The sequence below is a fragment of the Drosophila biarmipes genome, chromosome 2L, assembly GCF_025231255.1.
Source record: "Drosophila biarmipes strain raj3 chromosome 2L, RU_DBia_V1.1, whole genome shotgun sequence".
NCBI classification, from domain to species: Eukaryota; Metazoa; Arthropoda; class Insecta; order Diptera; family Drosophilidae; genus Drosophila; species Drosophila biarmipes.
This window is the reverse complement of record NC_066612.1, coordinates 4,717,726-4,738,666: the sequence shown is the minus strand read 5'-3', so window position 1 is coordinate 4,738,666 and position 20,941 is coordinate 4,717,726. Positions and strand designations below refer to the sequence as shown.

General features: G+C 41.0%; 2 protein-coding genes across 8 annotated transcripts in view; one reads left to right on the top strand and one right to left on the bottom strand.

Annotated features, from left to right (window-relative positions):
* The window catches only part of LOC108034613 (uncharacterized), a 131,458-nt gene that overhangs the window by 14,706 nt on the left and 95,811 nt on the right, over positions 1-20,941 (top strand). The window lies entirely within an intron of this gene.
* On the bottom strand, positions 4,489-16,508 carry LOC108034856 (cGMP-dependent protein kinase 1). Of its 7 annotated transcripts, none has more exons than XM_050884880.1 (11): positions 15,944-16,508; positions 13,827-14,193; positions 10,769-10,840; positions 9,528-10,412; positions 7,816-7,973; positions 7,432-7,715; positions 6,624-6,793; positions 6,324-6,562; positions 5,943-6,263; positions 5,654-5,885; positions 4,489-5,241 (listed from the first exon to the last, which is right to left on the bottom strand). In XM_050884880.1, exons 2-11 carry the CDS (start codon positions 13,929-13,931, stop codon positions 4,726-4,728), a joined length of 2,982 nt encoding a protein of 993 aa, XP_050740837.1. In that variant the 5' UTR covers positions 13,932-14,193; positions 15,944-16,508; the 3' UTR covers positions 4,489-4,725. The 7 variants fall into 7 exon arrangements, with proteins under 7 accessions (XP_050740837.1, XP_043950289.1, XP_016965507.1 ...); XM_044094354.2 differs by having other exon boundaries at positions 13,827-14,366; positions 15,979-16,508; XM_017110018.3 differs by having other exon boundaries at positions 15,979-16,508.

Here is a 20,941-nt window from a genome sequence, read left to right as displayed (position 1 = left end):
ATATTAAAAGTATCTGGACAAGCACGGAATTTATTTATTTCTTCTTTAATAAAATACAATTCTTATTGTTTATGTGCTTAGAGTATTTTTCCCTATACCTTATAAATCCCTTATTGGTAATAGAATATGCATTTTTTCTGAGTGTAAATTTGTTTGCATTTTTGTTGCTGCCGCTTGTTGAGAGGCAGCAGCAGTAGAAACGGAAAAAGTGCTCTGTAAATACGCAACGAGACGCGTCGTATAGTATTTAGGCAGTCCTTGCTGGAGTCCTCGTCCCGAAACACCCTCCCCCTGCCATCCTTTCACCTATAATTGTGTGTTTGTGTGTGAGTGTGCCGTCTTTTTATGAACTTGTTAACAATCTAACGACCTTTTTGCCTGGCTACCTCATTGTGGCTGTAGCTTTACTCTCCCTCCGACTTCTATATTCCGCATTCCGTATGTCGAGTGGCAAGAGGTTGGCGCATCAAATGTTTGGGCTTAGCAAATATTTGCATACTTTCGGGCTGCTCAGGAAAATAACATAATTTGATTCCAGCAAGAGCACGCGGTAATGTGATTTTGTCTTGAACAAATGTAAACATATGTTTCTTCTTTGGTGATTTTTTGAAGACAACATCCAAAACTATACAGTGATTTATTGCTATTTAATAGTCTGTTCTGTGCTAAGTGCAAGCCTCAAGGATTCAAGAACGGAAGCTGCTTAAATGGCCCACAAATATTGCATGAGCCTATTGGCCTAAAAGTATGCAACGCTGGGACCATCACTTCACGATGGCGATGGAAGACAAAGCTCATTATTTATTCATAGCATTCAGCACAGAAGTGTTTATGTGGCAGGACCTCCTAACTCGGCAAGCAGCTCCACTTCGGCCACAAATTGGCCAACAGCAAGAGGCATCTCAGGAAAAAGGGACAAGTGGCTCGCAAAAAAATATATGCAAATTTAACTTTTTACCCAGCATAAAAAGAAACTTTTTGATTCAACCTCTAGTTTTAGGTCTCTGGCACCCGAAACAAAATTGTCAATATTGTAAACAGATTCTATTCCCGACCGAAGCTGATTAGATTGGATTGGCTCGGGGTGGCAGATGTGGCCTCCTGCCCCCTTATAATTGCTACTCTTGTTACAGACTTCATACGTGCTGCAGAACTTTTGTCCACATTGCCATGCGAATGGTTACATTTTAAAGCTTATTTGCCCGGGTCGCACGTACCGGAGCCCTCAGTCCCCTTGGAGGCCAGGAGAGCAGGAGGCCAGGACCAGCCATATTGGCCGGCCTTTGTGTAAATCGTTATTGAACACTCAAATCCTAATTGCACCCTGGGTGATCACTAGTAAGTGCGACGTTTGTCCATGTTTGTGAACGGAAAATGGTCAACGACTCGGTTCATTTGGGGAAATGGATGGTTTATATGGTGAAATGGTTGTGCTGATTTCTTTTGTTCCTTGCCAAAGGATGGCCCAAATGTCGAGTGTCGTTTCAAGAACGAACCAGTAATTTATAGTCCATGTTGACCTTGGAAAACTACTGTCCTACCCTTACAGTGTGTTTAGACAGGGCTGCATCATTGACTTGCGACGAGAAGTAGAGTGTTTAGACTTACTATTTGATGTGAACTCTATGAATAAAAGGATGTGTCCCCTTACATAATTGAACAAATTTACTAACATTTATGAGCAGTCTCATATTTTCCAAAATAAAGCGCAATTAACTAAATTCAAGGACTTTTTTCCGAGTGTAAACGTCCCAGTGATGCAAGTTGTCTGAACAGGCTATCAGATCCGATTTGATAAAACTTGTCAGCTTTTCAGATATCCCCCTCCAAATTGGGCAAACAAAACTTACAATACTGAAATGGGAAAATCGAGAAAAAATGTTCAAGATATTCAGGGCCTGCAGCTAGACACAAGACTGTCCCTTTCGCCAGATGCTGTGTATTAAGTAAACAATAGTTACATTGATTAGGGTCTAATTTTAGTTTAAAGCCCTGCCTTCACAAGGCTGTCGCAGAATTTGCATTTGTATGGACGGTTTGCCAAAGACTTTCATAAATACGAGCAATATAAATTTGCTCAGCAGCTGTCGACTTGTATAGCCATGCATATATTAGACTCTCCAAGCCCATTTGCGAAACCCTTGTTAAACGTGTGTATAGAAAAAGTTGATAAAACAACATCAAACAATATAAGCAGAACATGTCTATGTTTATTTACTTTCGGTAGCAACGGGTTCGGTAATTCGGTTGAATGGTAAAAGTTTCTTTAAATGGAACTCTACTTGGAATGGCTTTAAAAAATACCCATTTGGCTAGTCAAAACAGATTTAAACTCGACTGTCTGGCGCTGAAAACAAAAGACAATTCAGTCCACAATCAGCGGATATGTTCAATATGCTACCAGTAGCCAAAAATAACCCACGAAAAACACCATTGATCAGGTCGTTATGACTTCTGAAAGAAATAAGACACACGAAAAACAAAAACGCTCCCAAGGAAATGGCCACAAAGGAAAGGAAAATATAATCGTCGAAGCGAAAAAATGCCCCGCAATAATAAATGATAATTGATAATAACATTTTGCTACCTTCCTTCCGCCGGGCGAAATGGAATAAAATACTCGTAAGTGTATGTGGGGGAAATCAATAAAAGCGTTGCCGAAAAACATTTGGTCACAATTTCAATTTCGGCGGCAGCCACCAGGAACTGGGGAACATTTCAACAATTTCCGCTGCCGCCTTGGAAAAAAGTGAAAATTTTCATTTCGCAACTGTCCCCCAGAACGGAATGTGGCATTTCTTCGACACCTCTAGAATTTCTATGCGACTGCACACCGCGGCGACAAAGTTAGACGAAATGTCATCATTTCCGTTGGGAAAACGGTGCGCGCTCAACTGGCAACGGAAAAGCGGAGGAAAATTGTGAAAAGAGCGGGAAGGGGGGGGGGGGGGGGGTTTCCAGGAAAACCGCCGTCGTTTAGTTTACCCAGCAAAATGATGGCGCTGCCGACTGTCGACTGGTGGAAAAAGGTTAACTAAGAAAGCCATGCAAATGCCTTTTTATTTCCCCACAAACTTTGGGCCCGCAAAAATGAAAGAAAAAAATATTCAGAATTCCCGGGAATCAAAGAACTCTTTTCTGGTCCCAGCCAATCCCTCTTACGGTTCTTAAACGAAGCGTAAAATTGTTAAATGAGTGCGAAAGTCTACGGCGGTAAAAAGGGCCCAAGTTTCTTTCATCCATTGACCATCTCGCAGCATACTAAATTATTGATTAACCATGTTGTTCGCCATGCACGTTTGCTGCCCAGATTATTTCAGCTTCCTTATTCGTAGCTCAAATTAAATTGGGTTTTGACCTCCTTTACCGAACGGAATTTCAATTGATTTGGCTTCATAGAAGTATCTGTGCTACGAATGATTGGGCATGGTCTATAAGGTTTTAAATTAACCATGGTGTTTCCCAGACGTTTTAAATTTGCCTAACTTTGAGCAGAGCTAAGTGATTTAGTCAGTGAAGCAAAATAAATTTCTTGGGGCTTGAAACCTCTTCAATAAGTGTCTAAAAAAATGCTTTCAAAAATAAAGGATAGTTTTTCTTGTTTTTCAAAGTATTGTGTACATCAAATACTTTTGGACTATTTTAAAAAAGATTAGGTAATCAAGTATTTAACATAATATCTTTTAGTTTTGATAGATTTTGCATTTACTGATTTACGTTTAAGGAACCTAAGGAAATGTAAAGTTCTTTTGAATAGCGCCTAAAAGTATGCTTTGAAAAGTGGCATATGTGCTTCATCAATTTATCCTTAGAACTTTTGCACATCAAACATATTGTGGCATGCTTTTAGGCTTCATTTTTAGAGATTTCAATTTATAGATAAGCAACCGTCTATCACATTGTGTGGTTTGAAATTTCAATAAACGCAATATGGCGTTGTAAATTTATTGTGCGTCTCAAAAACTGCAACTTTGATAGTAATATGGAAAACAACCAGGCCATGTATGATGATGTATTCAGGACAGGCAGAACGAAGGAGCTACATTGATATTGATGGCGATGATAAAGGCTAGAACGTAGCAAAACAAGGCGGGGTCGTCACAATAAGATAGGTTGCCTAACTGAGGCACCTCCCTGTTGGAGACAAAGTGGTTTTATATTTCGCAACTTTGTGGAAATGCAATTGGCCAGCAGAGCAGGGAATGGAATAGCTAAATTGAATTTGTTTACTTACCTGTGGTGTGTGTCGGTGAAAGCAAAAGAAAACCAGTTTGCGGTTCTAATTGATGCCGCGAGTACAAATAAATCTTCGGGCCAGCTGCTCAAGCAGTCTATGTTGACTTTCAAAGCAAGTAACTTGTCAAATGTTTCAAAAGAAATGTTGGAAACGAGTCGTTTGAAAGGTTAAAGCTATGTCAATTCATTGGTAGGTACTCAAAGAACTTACCTGTATATGTCAGGGGTTCCCCCTCAAAGACCTTTTACAAATTGGTGATATAATTGTTCATGTTTAATTTACTCAATTTAAAGTGTACTTTACAACTTACCACTACAGCTCTTAGCATTAGAATAAAATATGTAACAAATGGTTAATAGAACTTACTTTCGAAGCTAGTAATTAATACGAGGTTGTTATGGCTGCTACGTGGGATGTTCCCAAAATTTAACAAGACAACTTTAACTTTAAACTAATATCCGAAATTGTACATTATTTACTGCTCAGCTTTAAAAGTCTTTATCCCAACCGCTCAGCTCCTCCGGTGGCTCATAGTCGTTTTCCACACCCGATGGCCCAAAATATTGCAGGTCCGTCCAACTTTTCAGGGGTCTCTTGATGGGGGAGGGCAATTGCTTGAGTTTCAGTCGCTGCCAATCCAGACTTTCGAACCAGCTGTGCCGCTTGATATCGGCGATTCCCTTGCGCTGGTATCCCAGCCTTTCAGCCGGAAGTTGCTTGCACAGATGCCGCACCAAGTGCTGCGCGGACTTGGGGATGCGCGATGGCATGTGGATGACGTCGATGCCACTGAGGATTTGCTGATAGATCTTGATCTGATTAACGCCCCTGAAGGGGGTTTTACCCACAAGCAGTTCGTACACAAGAATGCCCAGCGCCCAGTAGTCGACGGCTCGATCGTGTCCTCGATCCAGGATGATCTCGGGGGCCACATACTCTGGTGTGCCGGCAAATGTGTTGGTCTTCTCATTGTGCCGCACAAACTTGGCAAACCCGAAATCAACCTGGAAAAAACAAAGGATTTTGAAAGTTACTCAACATTGTCGGGAGTGGTACACAAATTTTCGGAGCTTTAGGATCTAAAATGTTTATGCTATATATTTTGAATTAATAAAAAGAAGATCTATTTCTTCCCATATTTTTTGGGCATCATCATTCAATTCCTAAAGAGGTGTCTAGAAGTATGCAATGAAAAATACCACGTTCGTACCTGACAGATGTAGTAGCCTACTTTTAGACTGGCTTTAGTGATACAAAATGTTTAAGAGATTTAAGAATTATTGATTTTAAATGACAAAAGAGGGCCGAATAAATTGGGTCTTGAAAAGTTACAAAATAGTAGTCTACTTATTGGCCATTTTTAAGCGATTTCAAACATCTACACATTTTTTGGTTACTATTTCATATTTTAATTACCAATTTGCAGTAGCCGTCCGTGCCCAGCATCAGGTTCTCGGGCTTCAAGTCCCTGTAAATGAAATTGTGCGAGTGCAAGTAATCGAAGGCCTCGACAACACAGCCCGCTATAAATTTAGCAGTCTTCTCATCGAAATACTGGCGCTTTGACATCACCGTCCATACATCACCGCCCATGCACGCCTCCATTAGGAAGTAAACGTATTTGTCATTGCGGTACGTGCGGTAGAGTCTGAAATAAAATAGCATTTAATATTGGCCGAAGTTAAGTGCCTGAGTTACGACTCACTGTACTATGAAGGGCGAATGGCGGCACTTAATCATTACGTTCTTCTCGTTGTAAACGTGCTCAATTTGATCTTGTTTGACCACCTCGATTTTCTTGATGATCTTCAGGGCCAGAGCCTGCTGTCCGTGGGCTACCAGGTCCACGCGGCCAAAGGCTCCGCAGCCCAGAGTGGCTATCTTCTTCAGCTCCGAGATGGCCACCTGGGAGTACTCGTTGTCGAACTCCAGGGATTTATTGCTGGATCGACCGCTCGTATCGCTCCGCTGGCTGCTGGGCTTCTCTCGTAGCTGTTTGATGGTTCCCAAATAGCTAATGAAGGCTCTGTAGATGGGAAAATACTATAAAACAGATTGAAGAACAAATGCTTGATTTGGAACTCACTCTCTGTCCAGCATGAGCACCTCGGTGCCCGGAGCATCGGCATAAACACTGGCCTGTCGCACATCCGCGTTCAATAGGGCCTGCTCCCCGAAGTAGTCGCCCCGCTTCCGCTTGGCCACAATCTGCTCCTTCTGCTGGTCATCCCGCTTCTTTATGGTCACAGTGCCGCACCGGATGATGTAGAACTCATTGCCCACCTCGCCTTCGCGCACAATACAGCTGTCGGTCTCGTAGAATTTCTGGAACACAAAGGAGCGAGTTATTTGGGGGTATCCATCGATAGCTCCGCTGACTTATTACCCTTTGCAGGAGATCTACGACTTTGAGCAGCAGACTCTGGTCGAACTCCTGCAAAAACGGAGCCGACCGCAGGAACTGCAGGTTCTCCTCGCGCTCCCTGGAGCCGGAGATTTGCATGATGGCCCGGAAGGTTTCGCGCGTGATTTTCCAAACGCGTGCCTCGGTGGCAGCTGGAAAAAATAAATCCCAACGGAGTTATATTTCATGTGCACAGAGAAAAAGTGGATATGATCTGATGGGAAATCTTTTGGATGCAATTCGATGTCAATTCTGTCTAGATACGGGGCGTGTAACTTTGAGAAGATTGTCATCTAACTTTTTGCTCTCTTCTTTTCTTTTTGTGTCTTTAATCTCATTTTCGGATAAAAAAATGTTCAAGAACTACCGTTTCTCAAATTTAATTTTACATTACTCAATATCAACTCTCACTATCAAGTTTACATTATTCTCATTATCACTCTAACAATATTGACTTCTCGCTCTTTCTCGCATGAATTTTTCTCTCTTTTTCTTTTTAAGAGAACTTTTAAGAACTACCATTTCTCGTTTTTCGATTTAAGAGAACTTTTAAGAACTACCGTTTCTCAATATCGAAAATTTTCAAGCACTGCGGTTTCTCAATATCGATTTAACATTACATTACCAATTCTCAATATATTGATATATCAATTTGCTTTACTCAGTTACATTTTCCAATATCACTCTTCGATGACGCAACGATAAATCCGATGTCAACTATTACAAAGATCCTTAGGTGCTTTTTTGTCAGTGTACCTACATTTTCCCCCATAAAAACCAGGGAACTTACCGCGTATGGTGGCCTGTCGCGGGGCGTTGTAGAGGATGGCCAGCTCACCAAAGACGGTGGCCGGTCCGAAGTTGGCCACCAGCTGGCCCCCCCGGATGACATCGTACTGCCCCTCGGCGGACACATATATCTCGGAGCCCTCCTCGTGCTCGTGGATGATGAGGCTGTGCTTCTGGTAGCTGGCCGGGGCCATTGCATTGATAACCATCTCTTTGCGCTCCTTGTCCATTAGATTATTGAGGAAATCATTGCGCTCAATGGCCGTTCGTATGAGATTGCGTGTGCTGTGGAGCGGATTCATGGGGAATCATTGGATGAGGATGGGGGTGTAACAACGCTAGGATTGTTTGTTTTTCTCTAATTCAGCTTGGTTGTTTCACTTACGCTTCGTCCTTTGCAATAAATTCGATTTCAATGTCGCCTTGAATGGGGAAATTGGGACGGACATAGATGAGGCCACCTTCCACGCGATGTATCTTCGGTGTTGGGGAGTCGCTGGATTTCTGTGCCTCGCCGCCCTCCTCCGGCCCTGCTATGTGATCCTGGTAGTTTTCGTGCGAAATGGCCGGAAAAAAACAGGAATAGATACTCTTAATACAGCTGATAAGGGCTGGGATTGTATTTCGTTTAAATACGATTTTTACTTAATAGTTGCTGGATAAGCCCTTGGAAATTTGTTTCTATAAAGTAAGAAACCCTACAAAATATTCGGCAAACCGGCAACAGAAGTACGTGGGCATAATCGTTAGGGAAAAACACCATATTGTCTTGAGCAGCATTATTTCGCTATATTGGACCGATTAGCCACAGACTGCCGATGGAGCCCGCCCGGAATAGCAGGGGGAAACTGCCTTTTTTGGTTGGCGGAAGTTTCGGTTCGTGTCTGTTGGCGAACAATTAACATTTAACTTGTTTTTACAAGTGTGCTGGGCGCACGGTTCAATTGCAGGCAGCTGCTCGGTGTTTCAGTTTCCCCATTTCCGCCTCAGGGCATTGGAAGGTGAGGTCGGGAGGGTTAAATGTTGACTCCCACATAAAAGTTGCATCAAATAGCAAATGGAGTGTGGCCTTCCGACAGTCACACACACTCGCAACCTGTCAGAGGAGAAAAGTTTCTGGGTTTCTGAATAAACATACATGAGGCGAAACTAGTTACTTGTTTTCAGCAAGCCTCAGTACGTACGAGAGAAGGGAACTGCAAAGTTTTGACATAAAGTCTAACAATTATGGAAAAATGGGAAAATCGTATACACTCGCTAAAAACACTCAAAAACTGACAAGACTTAAAATAAAGGAAATAATACCTTAAACTATTGCCCTCATTCACTCACTCATTGTTATATAAGAATGTAAATTATGCATAATGCTAAGATAATCTTTTGCTAAATATAAGGGCAAAGAAAGTTGCGTATATAGATACAAAAATATTTTGTTTTCTATTCCATTGACCTTTTTATAAATTTAATAATTGAGAATCATAGTGGTAATGAAATAAATTAAATAATAGAACAAAAATCCTAAAAAAGGATTTAAATTAAAGTGATATTTTCTTATAACAATTTCCTATAACAATTGTTCAAACTAAATTAAAATGTTATACTTTTTTTTAGAATATTTTTTTTATTTTCACTTCTGCTACTCTTATTATGATATTATTATTTTTAAGCTAAAAAAAAGTGTAAAGTACACTAAGTTTTTTAGAATAATTTAGTAATTTAGTATTTAGTATCTCTGAATATCATTTAACTAATTGTAACCTAATGGAAAATCCCTTTACACTTTAATCGTTACCATTTAGATCTCTTTACTTTGTTTTACATTCAAGCTCTGTAATAGCGAAAAGTGCACGTAGTAAGTTTTTTGCTTCAATGATCTGGTAAACAGTATTGAAGGATACAAAGAGGGGGTGATAGAATGTGAAGTTTGCCACCTAGAACTTGGAAAAGTTAACCATCTTTGCTCCTACTATTTGCTCCACCCACTACTAGGGTCCACCCTCTGCCACCTCCATTCACCGGAGTGAATGTTTGAAAAGCCGCAGAGTCCTGGCCATTCCGGGCCGGGCATGTCGCCTGGCGAGCCACCTCATTACTTACCCGACTATTCGAGGCATCCGGCAGAGGGTCCTGCGAGCGCTCTCCGCTCCGCTTCTTCCTCAGGTGGAGGGGCGTGCCGGGGACGAGGAGTTCCGGGGGCAGCGGCGGTGCCGGCGGTATGTTAATATCGGGCATCGTGGACACACGTCGGCGGCGCTGGCCGTCCGGCTGCAGCGGGATCTGGAGCTGGTTCTGGCTCTGGCTCTTGGCCAGATAATTGAGTGACAGGTTGCCGGAGCTCTTGGCGCGGGGCGAGGCCGGTGCCGGGAGCCCTCTGCCAGGCGGCTCCTTTTGCTCCTGCGGCAGGACGCCATTTGTCAGCTTGCCGTTAATGGCGGCTGCACTACTGCCATTGCTGTTGTTGTTGTTGGCATCGCTGCTCTGCCAGGACAAGGTGTCATCCGTCTGCCGGTCGCTTAGTTCCTGCGTGTGACCAATGAAAAACTTTACAGGACCCTCACAGCTCACAGGTGTGGTGGTGGAAGAGGGCGTGGCTGTGGCGGTGGCGACATCCTCATCGGCACCGCCCTCATCAATTATGCCATTCACATTCACTTTGAGTTTTGACTTGCCGCCATCGAGGACATCGATGGCATGTGCATTAGCACCCGGCTGCTCCTCCTCCTCGCCCTGATCCACCTCGATGCTGGGCACCTCGGAGGGCAGGGCGGTGGCCCGTCGCTCTTTGACTGGTTTTAATTTCGAGCTCGAGCGTGTGACATTAATTGCACTGCCGCCCAGCGAGGACGACTCCTGCAGTCTGTCCTTGTTGGAGCGGAACTTGCGCTCCTGCTGCCCATTGTTTGCCCCTCCATTTTCGGCCACCGACTGCAGCGCGGAGGGGGGAGAGCCGGGCGACTGCTGCCTCAGCCGCTGAAGCTTGGCCTAAAGGACCAAGGGGCAAGGAGCAAGGAGCAGGGAGCAGGGACATCCACCAAGACAAACACAGCGGTGCAAAAGTTTGGCAGTTCCGTGGAAAGTGGAGGCGTTGACGGGTGTGTATATATTTACAAGTGTTTTGTGCCGATACCATAGCATTGTGTGCCCCGAATCGTTTGAAAGTATAAGAAACATACAAGCATGTGTGCAAATATTAGTCGAGTTCCTCAAAGACAGGTGGAACAGGTGGGGAGTATATAGATACAGGTAGAGATAGGTGGGTATTGCAGTTAAGAGATTTCTGGGTGGCGGTCCTAAGTTCTGGTTTCTGGGCTGTGCTATATGGCCTCTGGGGAACTCACCTCACTGGCACTTGGCGTGACGATGGGCGAGTACAGTGGCTTCTCTTCGCGACGGATGTACAGACCAATTTGCTGGAACAAAGGTGAACTCACATTAATCACATTTTCTGAATAGGATTTGTAAGCCCGACTGATAAGCACTTGCCTCAACCAACTGTCTGTGCATGCCCCTAATTGGCTTAAATAAATATTGACTTAAAAAAATAGTACTATAAGTATGAACAATAAAAGCCGCAAAATCATCAACGGAAGCCTTTTTTATTAGACCACTTATGACTAATATTTACTTTGCATGATTTATTACCCTATTCCGCTGACGCATAGGTACTTTTTAAATCAAATTCTACTCGTATTTGAACGAAATAAATACTATTTTAATTAGATAACATCAGATTACTATTTTCAAAAGTGTATCTTGATTGAAGTTCATAGTTAGGATAATAAAACTAAATACGATAATAATTTCGATATTTAAAATAAACTTTGATACTAGAAATTACCTTGGTACATTTATAAAAATTAATATTATTTTATAAAAATAAAATATTCTATAATTAACAATCTTTATTGGTATTTGTTAGCTCTGCTATGTACTGCATTGCTTCAAAACAAAATATTTTATTTATTTTGAACTTTTTTCGTAGTATCTGGAAAAGCAATTCGATGTTGAATATCTCCTTCTACACATTTTTAATCCCCCATTAGCCGTATAGCAACCAATTTCCATTGCCATTCTCTACTTTAAATACAGGGCTTTTCTGTACATAAGGCCCTATCCGCTTAAGTTAACCAACTGTGTCCCTTTTTTGACCCCTCAACATGTCAGTTGAGGATTCACCGCAAAGGTTGCCAGATTGATTGGCTTAAATTGGTGATGAACGAAAGGCTTTAAACAAATCTCACAAATTACCATAGGCATTGTTGACTTAAAATCGTATTATTCCATACCAACTTTATGACTTGCAACCTCTTCAAAAGCGAAAAAGTTTTGACACGGGCGGTGTCATGTCTCGTAAAAGTATCTTAAGTTATGTTTTTCTGCCGTTGCGCAAAAATGTTTTAAAAATAGCTGAGGCAGTTATGACTGGTGCCTGACATAAGTCATAATTTAGTTTGAATTTATTACAGCTTTTAGTTGAAATACTAATAATGAGTCGACTAAAAACCTGTGTAAGCTGAAGGTACTTTTGCCTTTTAAAGTTTCAGCTTGGCACACACATGCTTTGAGTTCACTCGGGCGAAAAACATCTTATCGCATAGATAGCAAGGGGTCTAATGAAATATGCAAACCTGCTTTGGGGGCCTAGTGCAGGCATAAATAAACACGTGTCAATTTGCGAGTCGCCTGGATGGATCTGCTTTGATATGCTAATCGAGCTAAACGACGGCGTTTTGACAGGTTTTCCGTTTTCCCACGGAAGCGCCAAATTCTGTTTTTGGCCGATAAAGTCGCCGATAACGCTGACGCTCAGCCTGCAGTTGGAGGAGAAGTTTTTTCTTGGGGGTACGAGGGTTTTTCGAGCCCTTCATTCCCAGTCTACGTCATCTCACGTATTCCTCCCGGGGCCCTTTGCCCTTCTGAGCGCTTTGGCCCCCAAACTCCCGCAGTTATTTAGAATTACGGCGACGTGTAAGTTGTGCGTGCAATCACGTTCGTTTCGGTTCCCGCCGCCCGGAACCATGTCATTCGTGATCCTATTCCTAGTCCTAGAGAAGACAGCTACAGATGTTTCTATAGATAGCCCAGACATCCGACGGATTCTGCATATTTATACGTCATTTGGAGCGCCGGCTGCAAGCTGCTCTCCACTCGCACATTTCGGTTTTAGATTTATGCATGAGCCGAAGCCACTCCCTCTTGAGTGGGATTTTTCTTACGATTCCGGCTTCTTCCCACACCTATTTATATGCATGCTTATCATATTTTTGCATACCTAATACCAACTCGTCGCAGAGTGTTTGTTATTGATGAAACGCCAGGATTGCAGAGACTCAAGTGCCGTGCAGATTGGAGTATTCTCCGAAGTCGGTTCTTGTGTGACAATTTGTCAAAGTATTCCAGGAAAATGTACAAATGTTTCTTTTATTAAATAGCCAGTTCTGGATACTGCCAAAACAATAGGCAAACCTTCTAAATATATTTTGTTCCCTCATTTATAACAGTATTTTCCCAAACAAAAGTTAAAGGGAAATAACCCATTGGCACTCGTGTTTTCCCCTGCTTTTTTTTGGCTCCAAGATAAGCCTGTTAAAAAGTGAGCGTCATGGACAAAAATTAGTGATAAGAGAAACTAGGTTTCGCTCCAAACAAATTTTGACGGGATCCCTATACCCTATATAACAGTATTACAAGGTTATGCCACCCTTAAAAATAGACAGAAAACTTTTAGATAATACCCAACACCAGAGACAAAAGTGATATATTACTATCCTTAGTTTTGATAAGAACTTTTGGATTTATTTGATGTTTTAGGTATCTTAAGTACAGAGATCAAAGGTTTATGATATTTAAATACTTTTTAATAAATTTTGGACAGGTAAATGTTATTTTAGTATTTTTATCAAATTTAGTATATGGTGGATTTTTGGGTCTACACCACCCTAGTTTATTTGATGCTTTAATATTGTATTATTTGATGTTTTAGGTAACTTCAAGAAGAGATTAAATGTGTATGGTATTTAAGTATTTTTCATTATATTTAGCACAAGTACATGATGTTCTAGTATTTTTTTGAATTGAGTAAATTACACCCAGTTAATATAATGTGATATTATTGTATTAAGCATTTTATGTTCAGGAATCAAAGGTATACTACATTATAGTATTTTTAATTTAAATATCACAGGTATACGATCTTCTAGTATTTGTTATTAAATTGAGTATATTGGTATCTATGAGCCTACACCTCCCCACTTTATTCGCCGCTTCGCTACACATTATTTATGGTTTGCTCTCGCCGCCCCGATTAACTTAATTAAGCACTTGATGAACTTATCAGTCGAGTTATCAGACAAGTGCAATACCACTAAGGCGTGATCTGTGGCACGCGGAACTCACCACGGGACTATCTTGCGTGTTGAGTATCGTATCGGTGTTCTCATCTTGGGCGGGGGTGAATTTGTTTTTGCTGCGGTGATGGAAAAGTCGGGGAAAGCAGGCCATATTGTCGCTGCTTCGGTTTCGGGCAATGTATCTCTATCTCTAACTGTATCTGTATCTGCAGCTGGCCACTCTTTTATTAGCCGTGGTTAGTCGCTCGCTCTTTTATCTCAAATCGGTTGCTGCGGTTGCTGCGTGTGGGTTAAACACTTTGATTACCCCGGCCATATTCCCTGATTTATGGTCAAGGATTTAATTGCGGCCATAAATTGGTTGTGTTCGGTTGCAATTGTCGCGGATTATGTATGCTTCGATTGTGATTGGGCTACAATTCGAATTACTTCGTACATTAATTGATAAGCTTCGGTCTCTATGTATTTAAAGTCTCAGTATTTTAGTTTTTAAAAGTTCTTATCATATTTACTTAGCAATAAATATAATACGTGTGGCTTGACACATCAAGATTATTGTTTTGACAGTTTTGGGGGATTCCGGAAACTTATTTTCATTTTGATTATTTGTATTTATACACCAAAAAAAAGCAAAATAATTAGCTTTGCTTTGGCAATAGTTGATATATATTTTGTATATTTGTATATTTTTCGATAAATATTATTGTATATATATATACTTTAATATCAATCTTATTTAGATGGCAAAAATCAAATATTTAAAATGGCTTCTAGATAGTTAGTGATTTTTAAAAATAAAAGTCCCCGAATTTATTTAAAAACCAATTTAGTTTCCAGTGTGCTAGAAGAGCCACTAAAGTCGGTATCTGGGAAGCTATAACCGGAATCTGAGGAAACTAGAAGTACGCACTCAAAGACAACGAGCCAGATATTGTGCCGGCCATCATCCGCTTTCAGTTGGCCATCAAAAGCAAAGGATTCCAAGGGCACCACTAATTCCAAGGGGTTGACCACATCGGTCTATCAACTGTCCCCCTGAAAAGCGGGAGCAGCATTTGCTTTGCATCTGATAAATTTGTTTGTGGAACAAAAGTTTCAAAGTTCAAAAATTATGCGCATCGTCAACCGGCTGCCTCTCTGATTTCTGCGCTTTAATTGCCGCTGCGAGCGGCAAGTGCTACCAATTTCTCGGGTTTTGTTTCTGGCCGCGATGAGTCAGTATGCTTGCTGGCTTTTATCATCCGTTTGGCTCTTATCGTCTCGAATGCCTAATTGTTTTCTATTTATGCGGGGGATTTCATTGTTTGGCCAAAAGCTCTAAGGCAAATGCCTGGAACGGGGGGCGAATTAAGACCCCAAACTTGCAGTGTTTACTGGCCCCACAAATCAGATACTCGCAGATATAGCTGGGCCTTATCAACCACGTATTGTATTGTATGATTTCCCTATACCATCGACAACGCCAGTGTGCATTTCACATTGCAAAGGCAAAGAAGCGATGATTTTTGGCCATAAAAAATGTAAAAAGGCGAGTAAGTAATGGCAAACACAGCGGCTATATCAACATCAACAATATCGACAAGAGAAAGGCCGGAGTGATTGGGAGCCGCCAGTCACGAGTCACTCATTTATATTAATTTATTGACATTTCGTTTGCAGTTATCAGCACACTTTTCTGCTTCTTTATTTGCTGTGCCGCAGCTCGCAGCTCGCTTTTTCATTGCATTTCATAATGAAGTTATGGCTCGATTTGCTCCGGCTCTTTATATTGTTTTTAGGTTTTGATTTCGTTTATAGCATAATCACGTTCACAATGACTTTTATCGTCCAAGGAAACATTGGCCTGCGATAAGATTTTCTTTATGGCCAAAAGGTAAAGTTCACGCATGTTTTTACAGTTTTACAAGGCAATTGGTTGTATTATATACTGAAAAAACTACCAAATTGGTGAATATTTTAAACTGTATACCAAGTTCTGACGCACAGTTTCGAGCACTTGAATGTTTTCACCAAGTTGTCGCAGAATATGTCAGCCATATCTTTTGATTAGATATCAATATCACGAACTTCAAGATGATTGATATACGCTTTGACTTTCCATTTGTCAAATGAAATGAAGTATGAATTGGAGAGGTGTATTCGAGACACAACACTTTTATTCACCAAAAGAACTCATAGCTTTTCACTTTTCAACAAACCACTTGAGCGGGACACGCAAAGCGGGCATGTCAAGACCGAAAATGACCGTATCTCGAGCGGGGGAAACACATTCGTGGCTTCTCACTTCCCAAAAAACTGCAAATCCGCAGCCAAACAGGTCATTTTACACCTTCGCACGTAACAACTTCCGCTCCACGAGGGCCATTCATAGGCTGAATCACTGGGCTTTGGGGGGGCTACGAGTGCGAGGGCACTCTATATGGAGAGCACTACCGATCCGATCCAAGCCGAAAACCTTCCGCACACCTGCCGCCGTGGAGGCTGATAACTCGACTAATTTAACGCGGCCAATTTAAATTGGCAATTTGCTCGGCGCGGCTACGGCGACGCCAGCCTCGACCGCGACTGCGACTGGCTTTATGTTTATCGGTATCAGTTGAAGTGCCCGCCTAGAGCCTTATCTGTGGAGAAGTGTTGGGCATGCCAGGCGTCACTGTTAACGCGAGACGGTCTTTTGGCCCCAGAAAGCCCATGGGTGTCGCCTCCAAGGGGGTTTGGGCACTCAGAGTAATGGGAGCGCGCAAATAGGAGCAGCTTATCTTGGCCAAGCTCGCGCTTCCCATCTGCCACATGGCGAAAGTCAAATATGGGTATTTGTTATTCGCGCTGGAAATCTGTTTAGCCAGAATTGACTCAGGTAAACTTTAATTTATACTCGGTACACCCCGAAAACCTACCTTAAGTGAAGGAGTTATTACCTGCGACAGTTAAGTAATAAAATGTAGGTATTACCAGTTTACTTAGTGTTGGCATTAACTTATTCAATTCATTGACTCAAAAGTATATTTGTTTGATTAAAATGTCTTCAAACTATGCAATTTTTAAATTAGTAGGCTTTTAAAACGGTTAGGTGTCTAAAAGTATGCAGCATTTTATGATTTTAGACTGAAAATTAAACCATACATTTTCTTATTTTTAGTTTTCGAATTTGAATATTACTCAACATTTTTTTTAATTTTAAATACTTTGTATATATTTATTTAATTCAGTTTGTTTTTTACTTGAATATTTTTTTACCTGCTCAAATTTTCACCTGTCTTGAGAAAGCTGTTTCATTGATGTTTTATTTTTACTTTGGTAATACATTTTTAAGGGAATATATATTACAACATTAAAACCTTATAATATATTATTCAGCAATGCAAATTAAAATGCCATTCGCAAATCAAAAATGTTATTACCCCTGCCAATCTTAAGTGGAGAGCATGTAGAATGGATATGCCACCCGCCCATTATGTAAATCAAATGTGTTGACAAATGGCAAGACCTGGCGTCACAAATTAGAATTCTTCAGGCGTTCAAGATAGGCGAAGTTTTTATTCATTATGCCCCTAAATGCGTAACTAAAGCAATTTGAAAGTAGAACTCATTTTCACTCTCGACTTGGGTCCCCAGTCGTGCGCCTTTCCCGCGACTCCCGACTCTACGTGCCCATATGCCCAAAAGTATGCACGTATCTGCCGACATTGTCGTTTGATTAAACTTGTTAACACACATTCTCCGCGACATTTTCGCCACCAGCGGATGCGGAGGCGGATGCCAAAGTTTGTCAGCCAGGACCAAGAGCAAGGCCGTAACCATCCCAGTCCCATCCCATCCCAACCAATCTCTTTAAAGTCAAGCGGTGCAAGCTCATTTGGTCCAAGGAGCCAAAGAGCCAACGAAACTCGGGCATAAATTCTAAAATATATATCTGACTGGGTGTTTCCTGTCCCGGCAGGAAGTTCTATTGCATAATCTTATTAACCACAAGCACACACAGCCTGGCACAACCGCCACACACATCCACGTCCACACACAACTCAGGCAGGCCCTCTATGAATGCTGAATAATTTATGCATCCAATTCCCAGGCAGCGGCATTTGGCCAGAATTGTTGACAACTTGCCTGTGGGGGCCTGTGGCAATCCGTATTTTGATTTGGTTTGCCAAGTTTTTACTTTATCCGATTAGCCCATCCTAATTACCACCGGCTGTGTTTGCATAGCAGTGGCACATCTCTATTTGAATTTGATTAGATTTGATTGCATTTCTCTATGGCTTTTGTCAAGCCAAGTCCAGTTGGTGAATGTATTTATTAACCCGAGCTTGGGTGCCGGCTGATTTTTGGGATTTTAGCATGACAAAAGTAGTCAATACATACAGAGAAAAACCATATCTGTCAAATCAATACAGATACTACGAAAAAGAAAACTTTATTTCACCTGTATAATTTCATTAAATGTCTAAGAAAAATGTTTCCCTAATAATGAAATGTCTTAAAAATATGACGGGCAAATTATAAGGCCTCTAAAATGACTTCTAAATGTTTTTTATGAGTCTAAAAGTGTGCAACAATATATTTAAAGCTCAGAATCACAAACACAGAACTCTAACATCATAGAAAAAAGACTATCCCTTATTTATTGCCTAGTTTTTGACAACTACCACTATATTTTAAAGTGAGTTCTTAAACCTTGTTAATTAATAACAACATGATTTTTTACTATTTTAAATTGTTGTATTTTGAACGCCATTAAGGGTGTCTAAAAGTAGCAACAATTTTTTTTTTTTTTTTTTTTTTTTTTTTTTTTAATTAACATCTTTATTTAATATAATCCAGGAACAGATCTAATTAAAGCCTTTAACCTAAATGTTTTCTTAAGTAAATAATCTCTTAATTATAAATTATAATTAGTTTTCAACTTGGTATATAGGAGTAGATCAAATTACGACTAGTTTCAAGTAAATAATATATTCATATTAGTCTCTTAGGAGCAGCCCAAAATGTCTTCTTTTGAGCCTGCGAATTGGGATAGCCCCCTGTAATCTCCGGGCTAGACGATTACGGTGGGCAGTTAGACGGTCGTTGTACCTGCTTGAGAAGAACGATATTTGGTCTTCAACAAGACTCAGGTTTAGGTCATTGTGAAGCGTTTGGCCGCTAACGAACCACTCACAGCCAGTGATTTGTCTTAATGTTTTGTTCTGGACGGTTTGGAAACGTTTTCGGTGGGACGCAGCCGCCACTCCCCAAATTTGGATTCCATATCTCCAAGTTGGTGCGATGATTTGTTGATAAATGTGCCGCTTGCATCTTAGAGATAGTTTGCTTTTCTTGTTTAGCATCCAGAATAATTGGTTCCGCTTTAGGTTGCACATTTTGACGACTCTGGCAATATGTTCTCGGAAGGTTAGGCGTTTGTCCAGTGTGAGGCCTAGGTATTTCGCCTTAGTCGCTTGCTCTATGTCCACATTATTAATGTGGACCACCGGAGTTGTTTTTCGGCGTAACGTAAAGCAAACGTTTACGCATTTGCTTTCGTTGATTTTGATATTGTTCGCCGTGGCCCATTTCTCGAATTCGTTGAGGTAGGTTTGCAGCGTTTGTGAAGACTCGGTCTCACTGTTCGAGGAGCTGAGAAAGCAGACGTCGTCAGCGAAGCTGGCCAGCAGCATTTTGCTGTTGTCGTAGGTCATTTCTTCATAGCTTGGCTTGGGGATGTCTGCTGTAAAGATGGAGTACAGTAGCGGTCCTAAGACGCTTCCTTGGGGAACGCCAGCTGTAATGGCAACATTTGCATTTGTGTATCTTAAATGACGACTAATATTCTTAATGTATACTGTGTGTGTGGCAGTACGACAAACCTTTTCAATGAACGAAAATATAACAATGTGTACTGTGTGTGGCAGCAAAAAAATATGTGTTTCATGCTGTTTTGCTGATTGAAATCCAAACAAATAACTAAAACAATAACTTGGGTCACTTAAAATCATTTTACATAACATATGTTCACAACCTTTTTTTGGGTTGTACAGATGAGATTAAATTGACCTTAAATTTGACTCATCGACAGCTTTTCGTAAGGTTGAGCTGGGCGAAAAAAAGCCAGGACATTTCGCTGCAGCTCCGGCACTAAACCTTCTTCATTTCAATGAAACGAGCTTTGCATTTTTTACGAATCGTCGAAAATCACCTGCAGCTGGTTTTTGGGCGTGTGTTTGCAAGTTTTGGTTTTATTTTTTCGCTTTTCTTTATTTTTCTCCTTTTTTTTTGCATAATTCTGTGTATTTTGCGACATGTGCACTTCGAAAGATTTTTTTACACAAAAAGGTATTTGGCACACCGAGTTTTATTTTCCCTTTATTTGTGCCTGCCGCTGCCGGGCCTTTGTTTTAAATAAAAATTAAATGTGCCGCGCATACGGCATGTGCTGCGATTCGCTGGTGATTCGGTGGTGAGCAGATAGATTTTGAACGGATCCCGGGGGAAAGGCATTGTTTTGACTGCTCTTGGCAATCCAGTTTTGCGCATTTTAAATTCATTCAGATTTGTAAGGCCGAACAATTAAAAGCGCTTGCCAAAAATCTGCAGCAACTTTATGGCCCTGCCACTGCACTCAAAAACTGCTGACAACGCTGGCGAGATGCTTGACTGCATTTGGAATATGGAATGCGGAATATGGCTATAGATATGGATATGGATATGACGATATGCGAATAGCTTCAATGGCTAACCCAAAATACACATATGGCTGCCATGAATATGTCATGTGAGTCGCCAGCATTGTTACTTAGTTGCGAGACTCTGGCCAGAAATTTTGGCAGATTTTTGACAAAAAGCCAAAGTGCATTGAGAAAGATGAAGAAGCGAATAGTTATACAGTTACACAGGCATTCAAACATGCGCATCCCGTAATGGGCCAGCAAAAACTTTAATGTGAAGCTCGGAAAACTTGATATGATTTGGGCAATTTCAAGTTTTGCAGTAAAGGTTCATTCAATGGTATATAAGCTCTTTTATAAAAATTTCCTAATCTTTTTAATCTCTTAAAAAGGTATCCAAAAGTATGCAGTAAAAAAGAATGAACATATTTAACTTCCGCATTCAAATAAACTGTTGCATACTTTTAGACATGTTTTCAAGAGAATTTATAAGTCGTAGTAACTTTTTTGGCATATA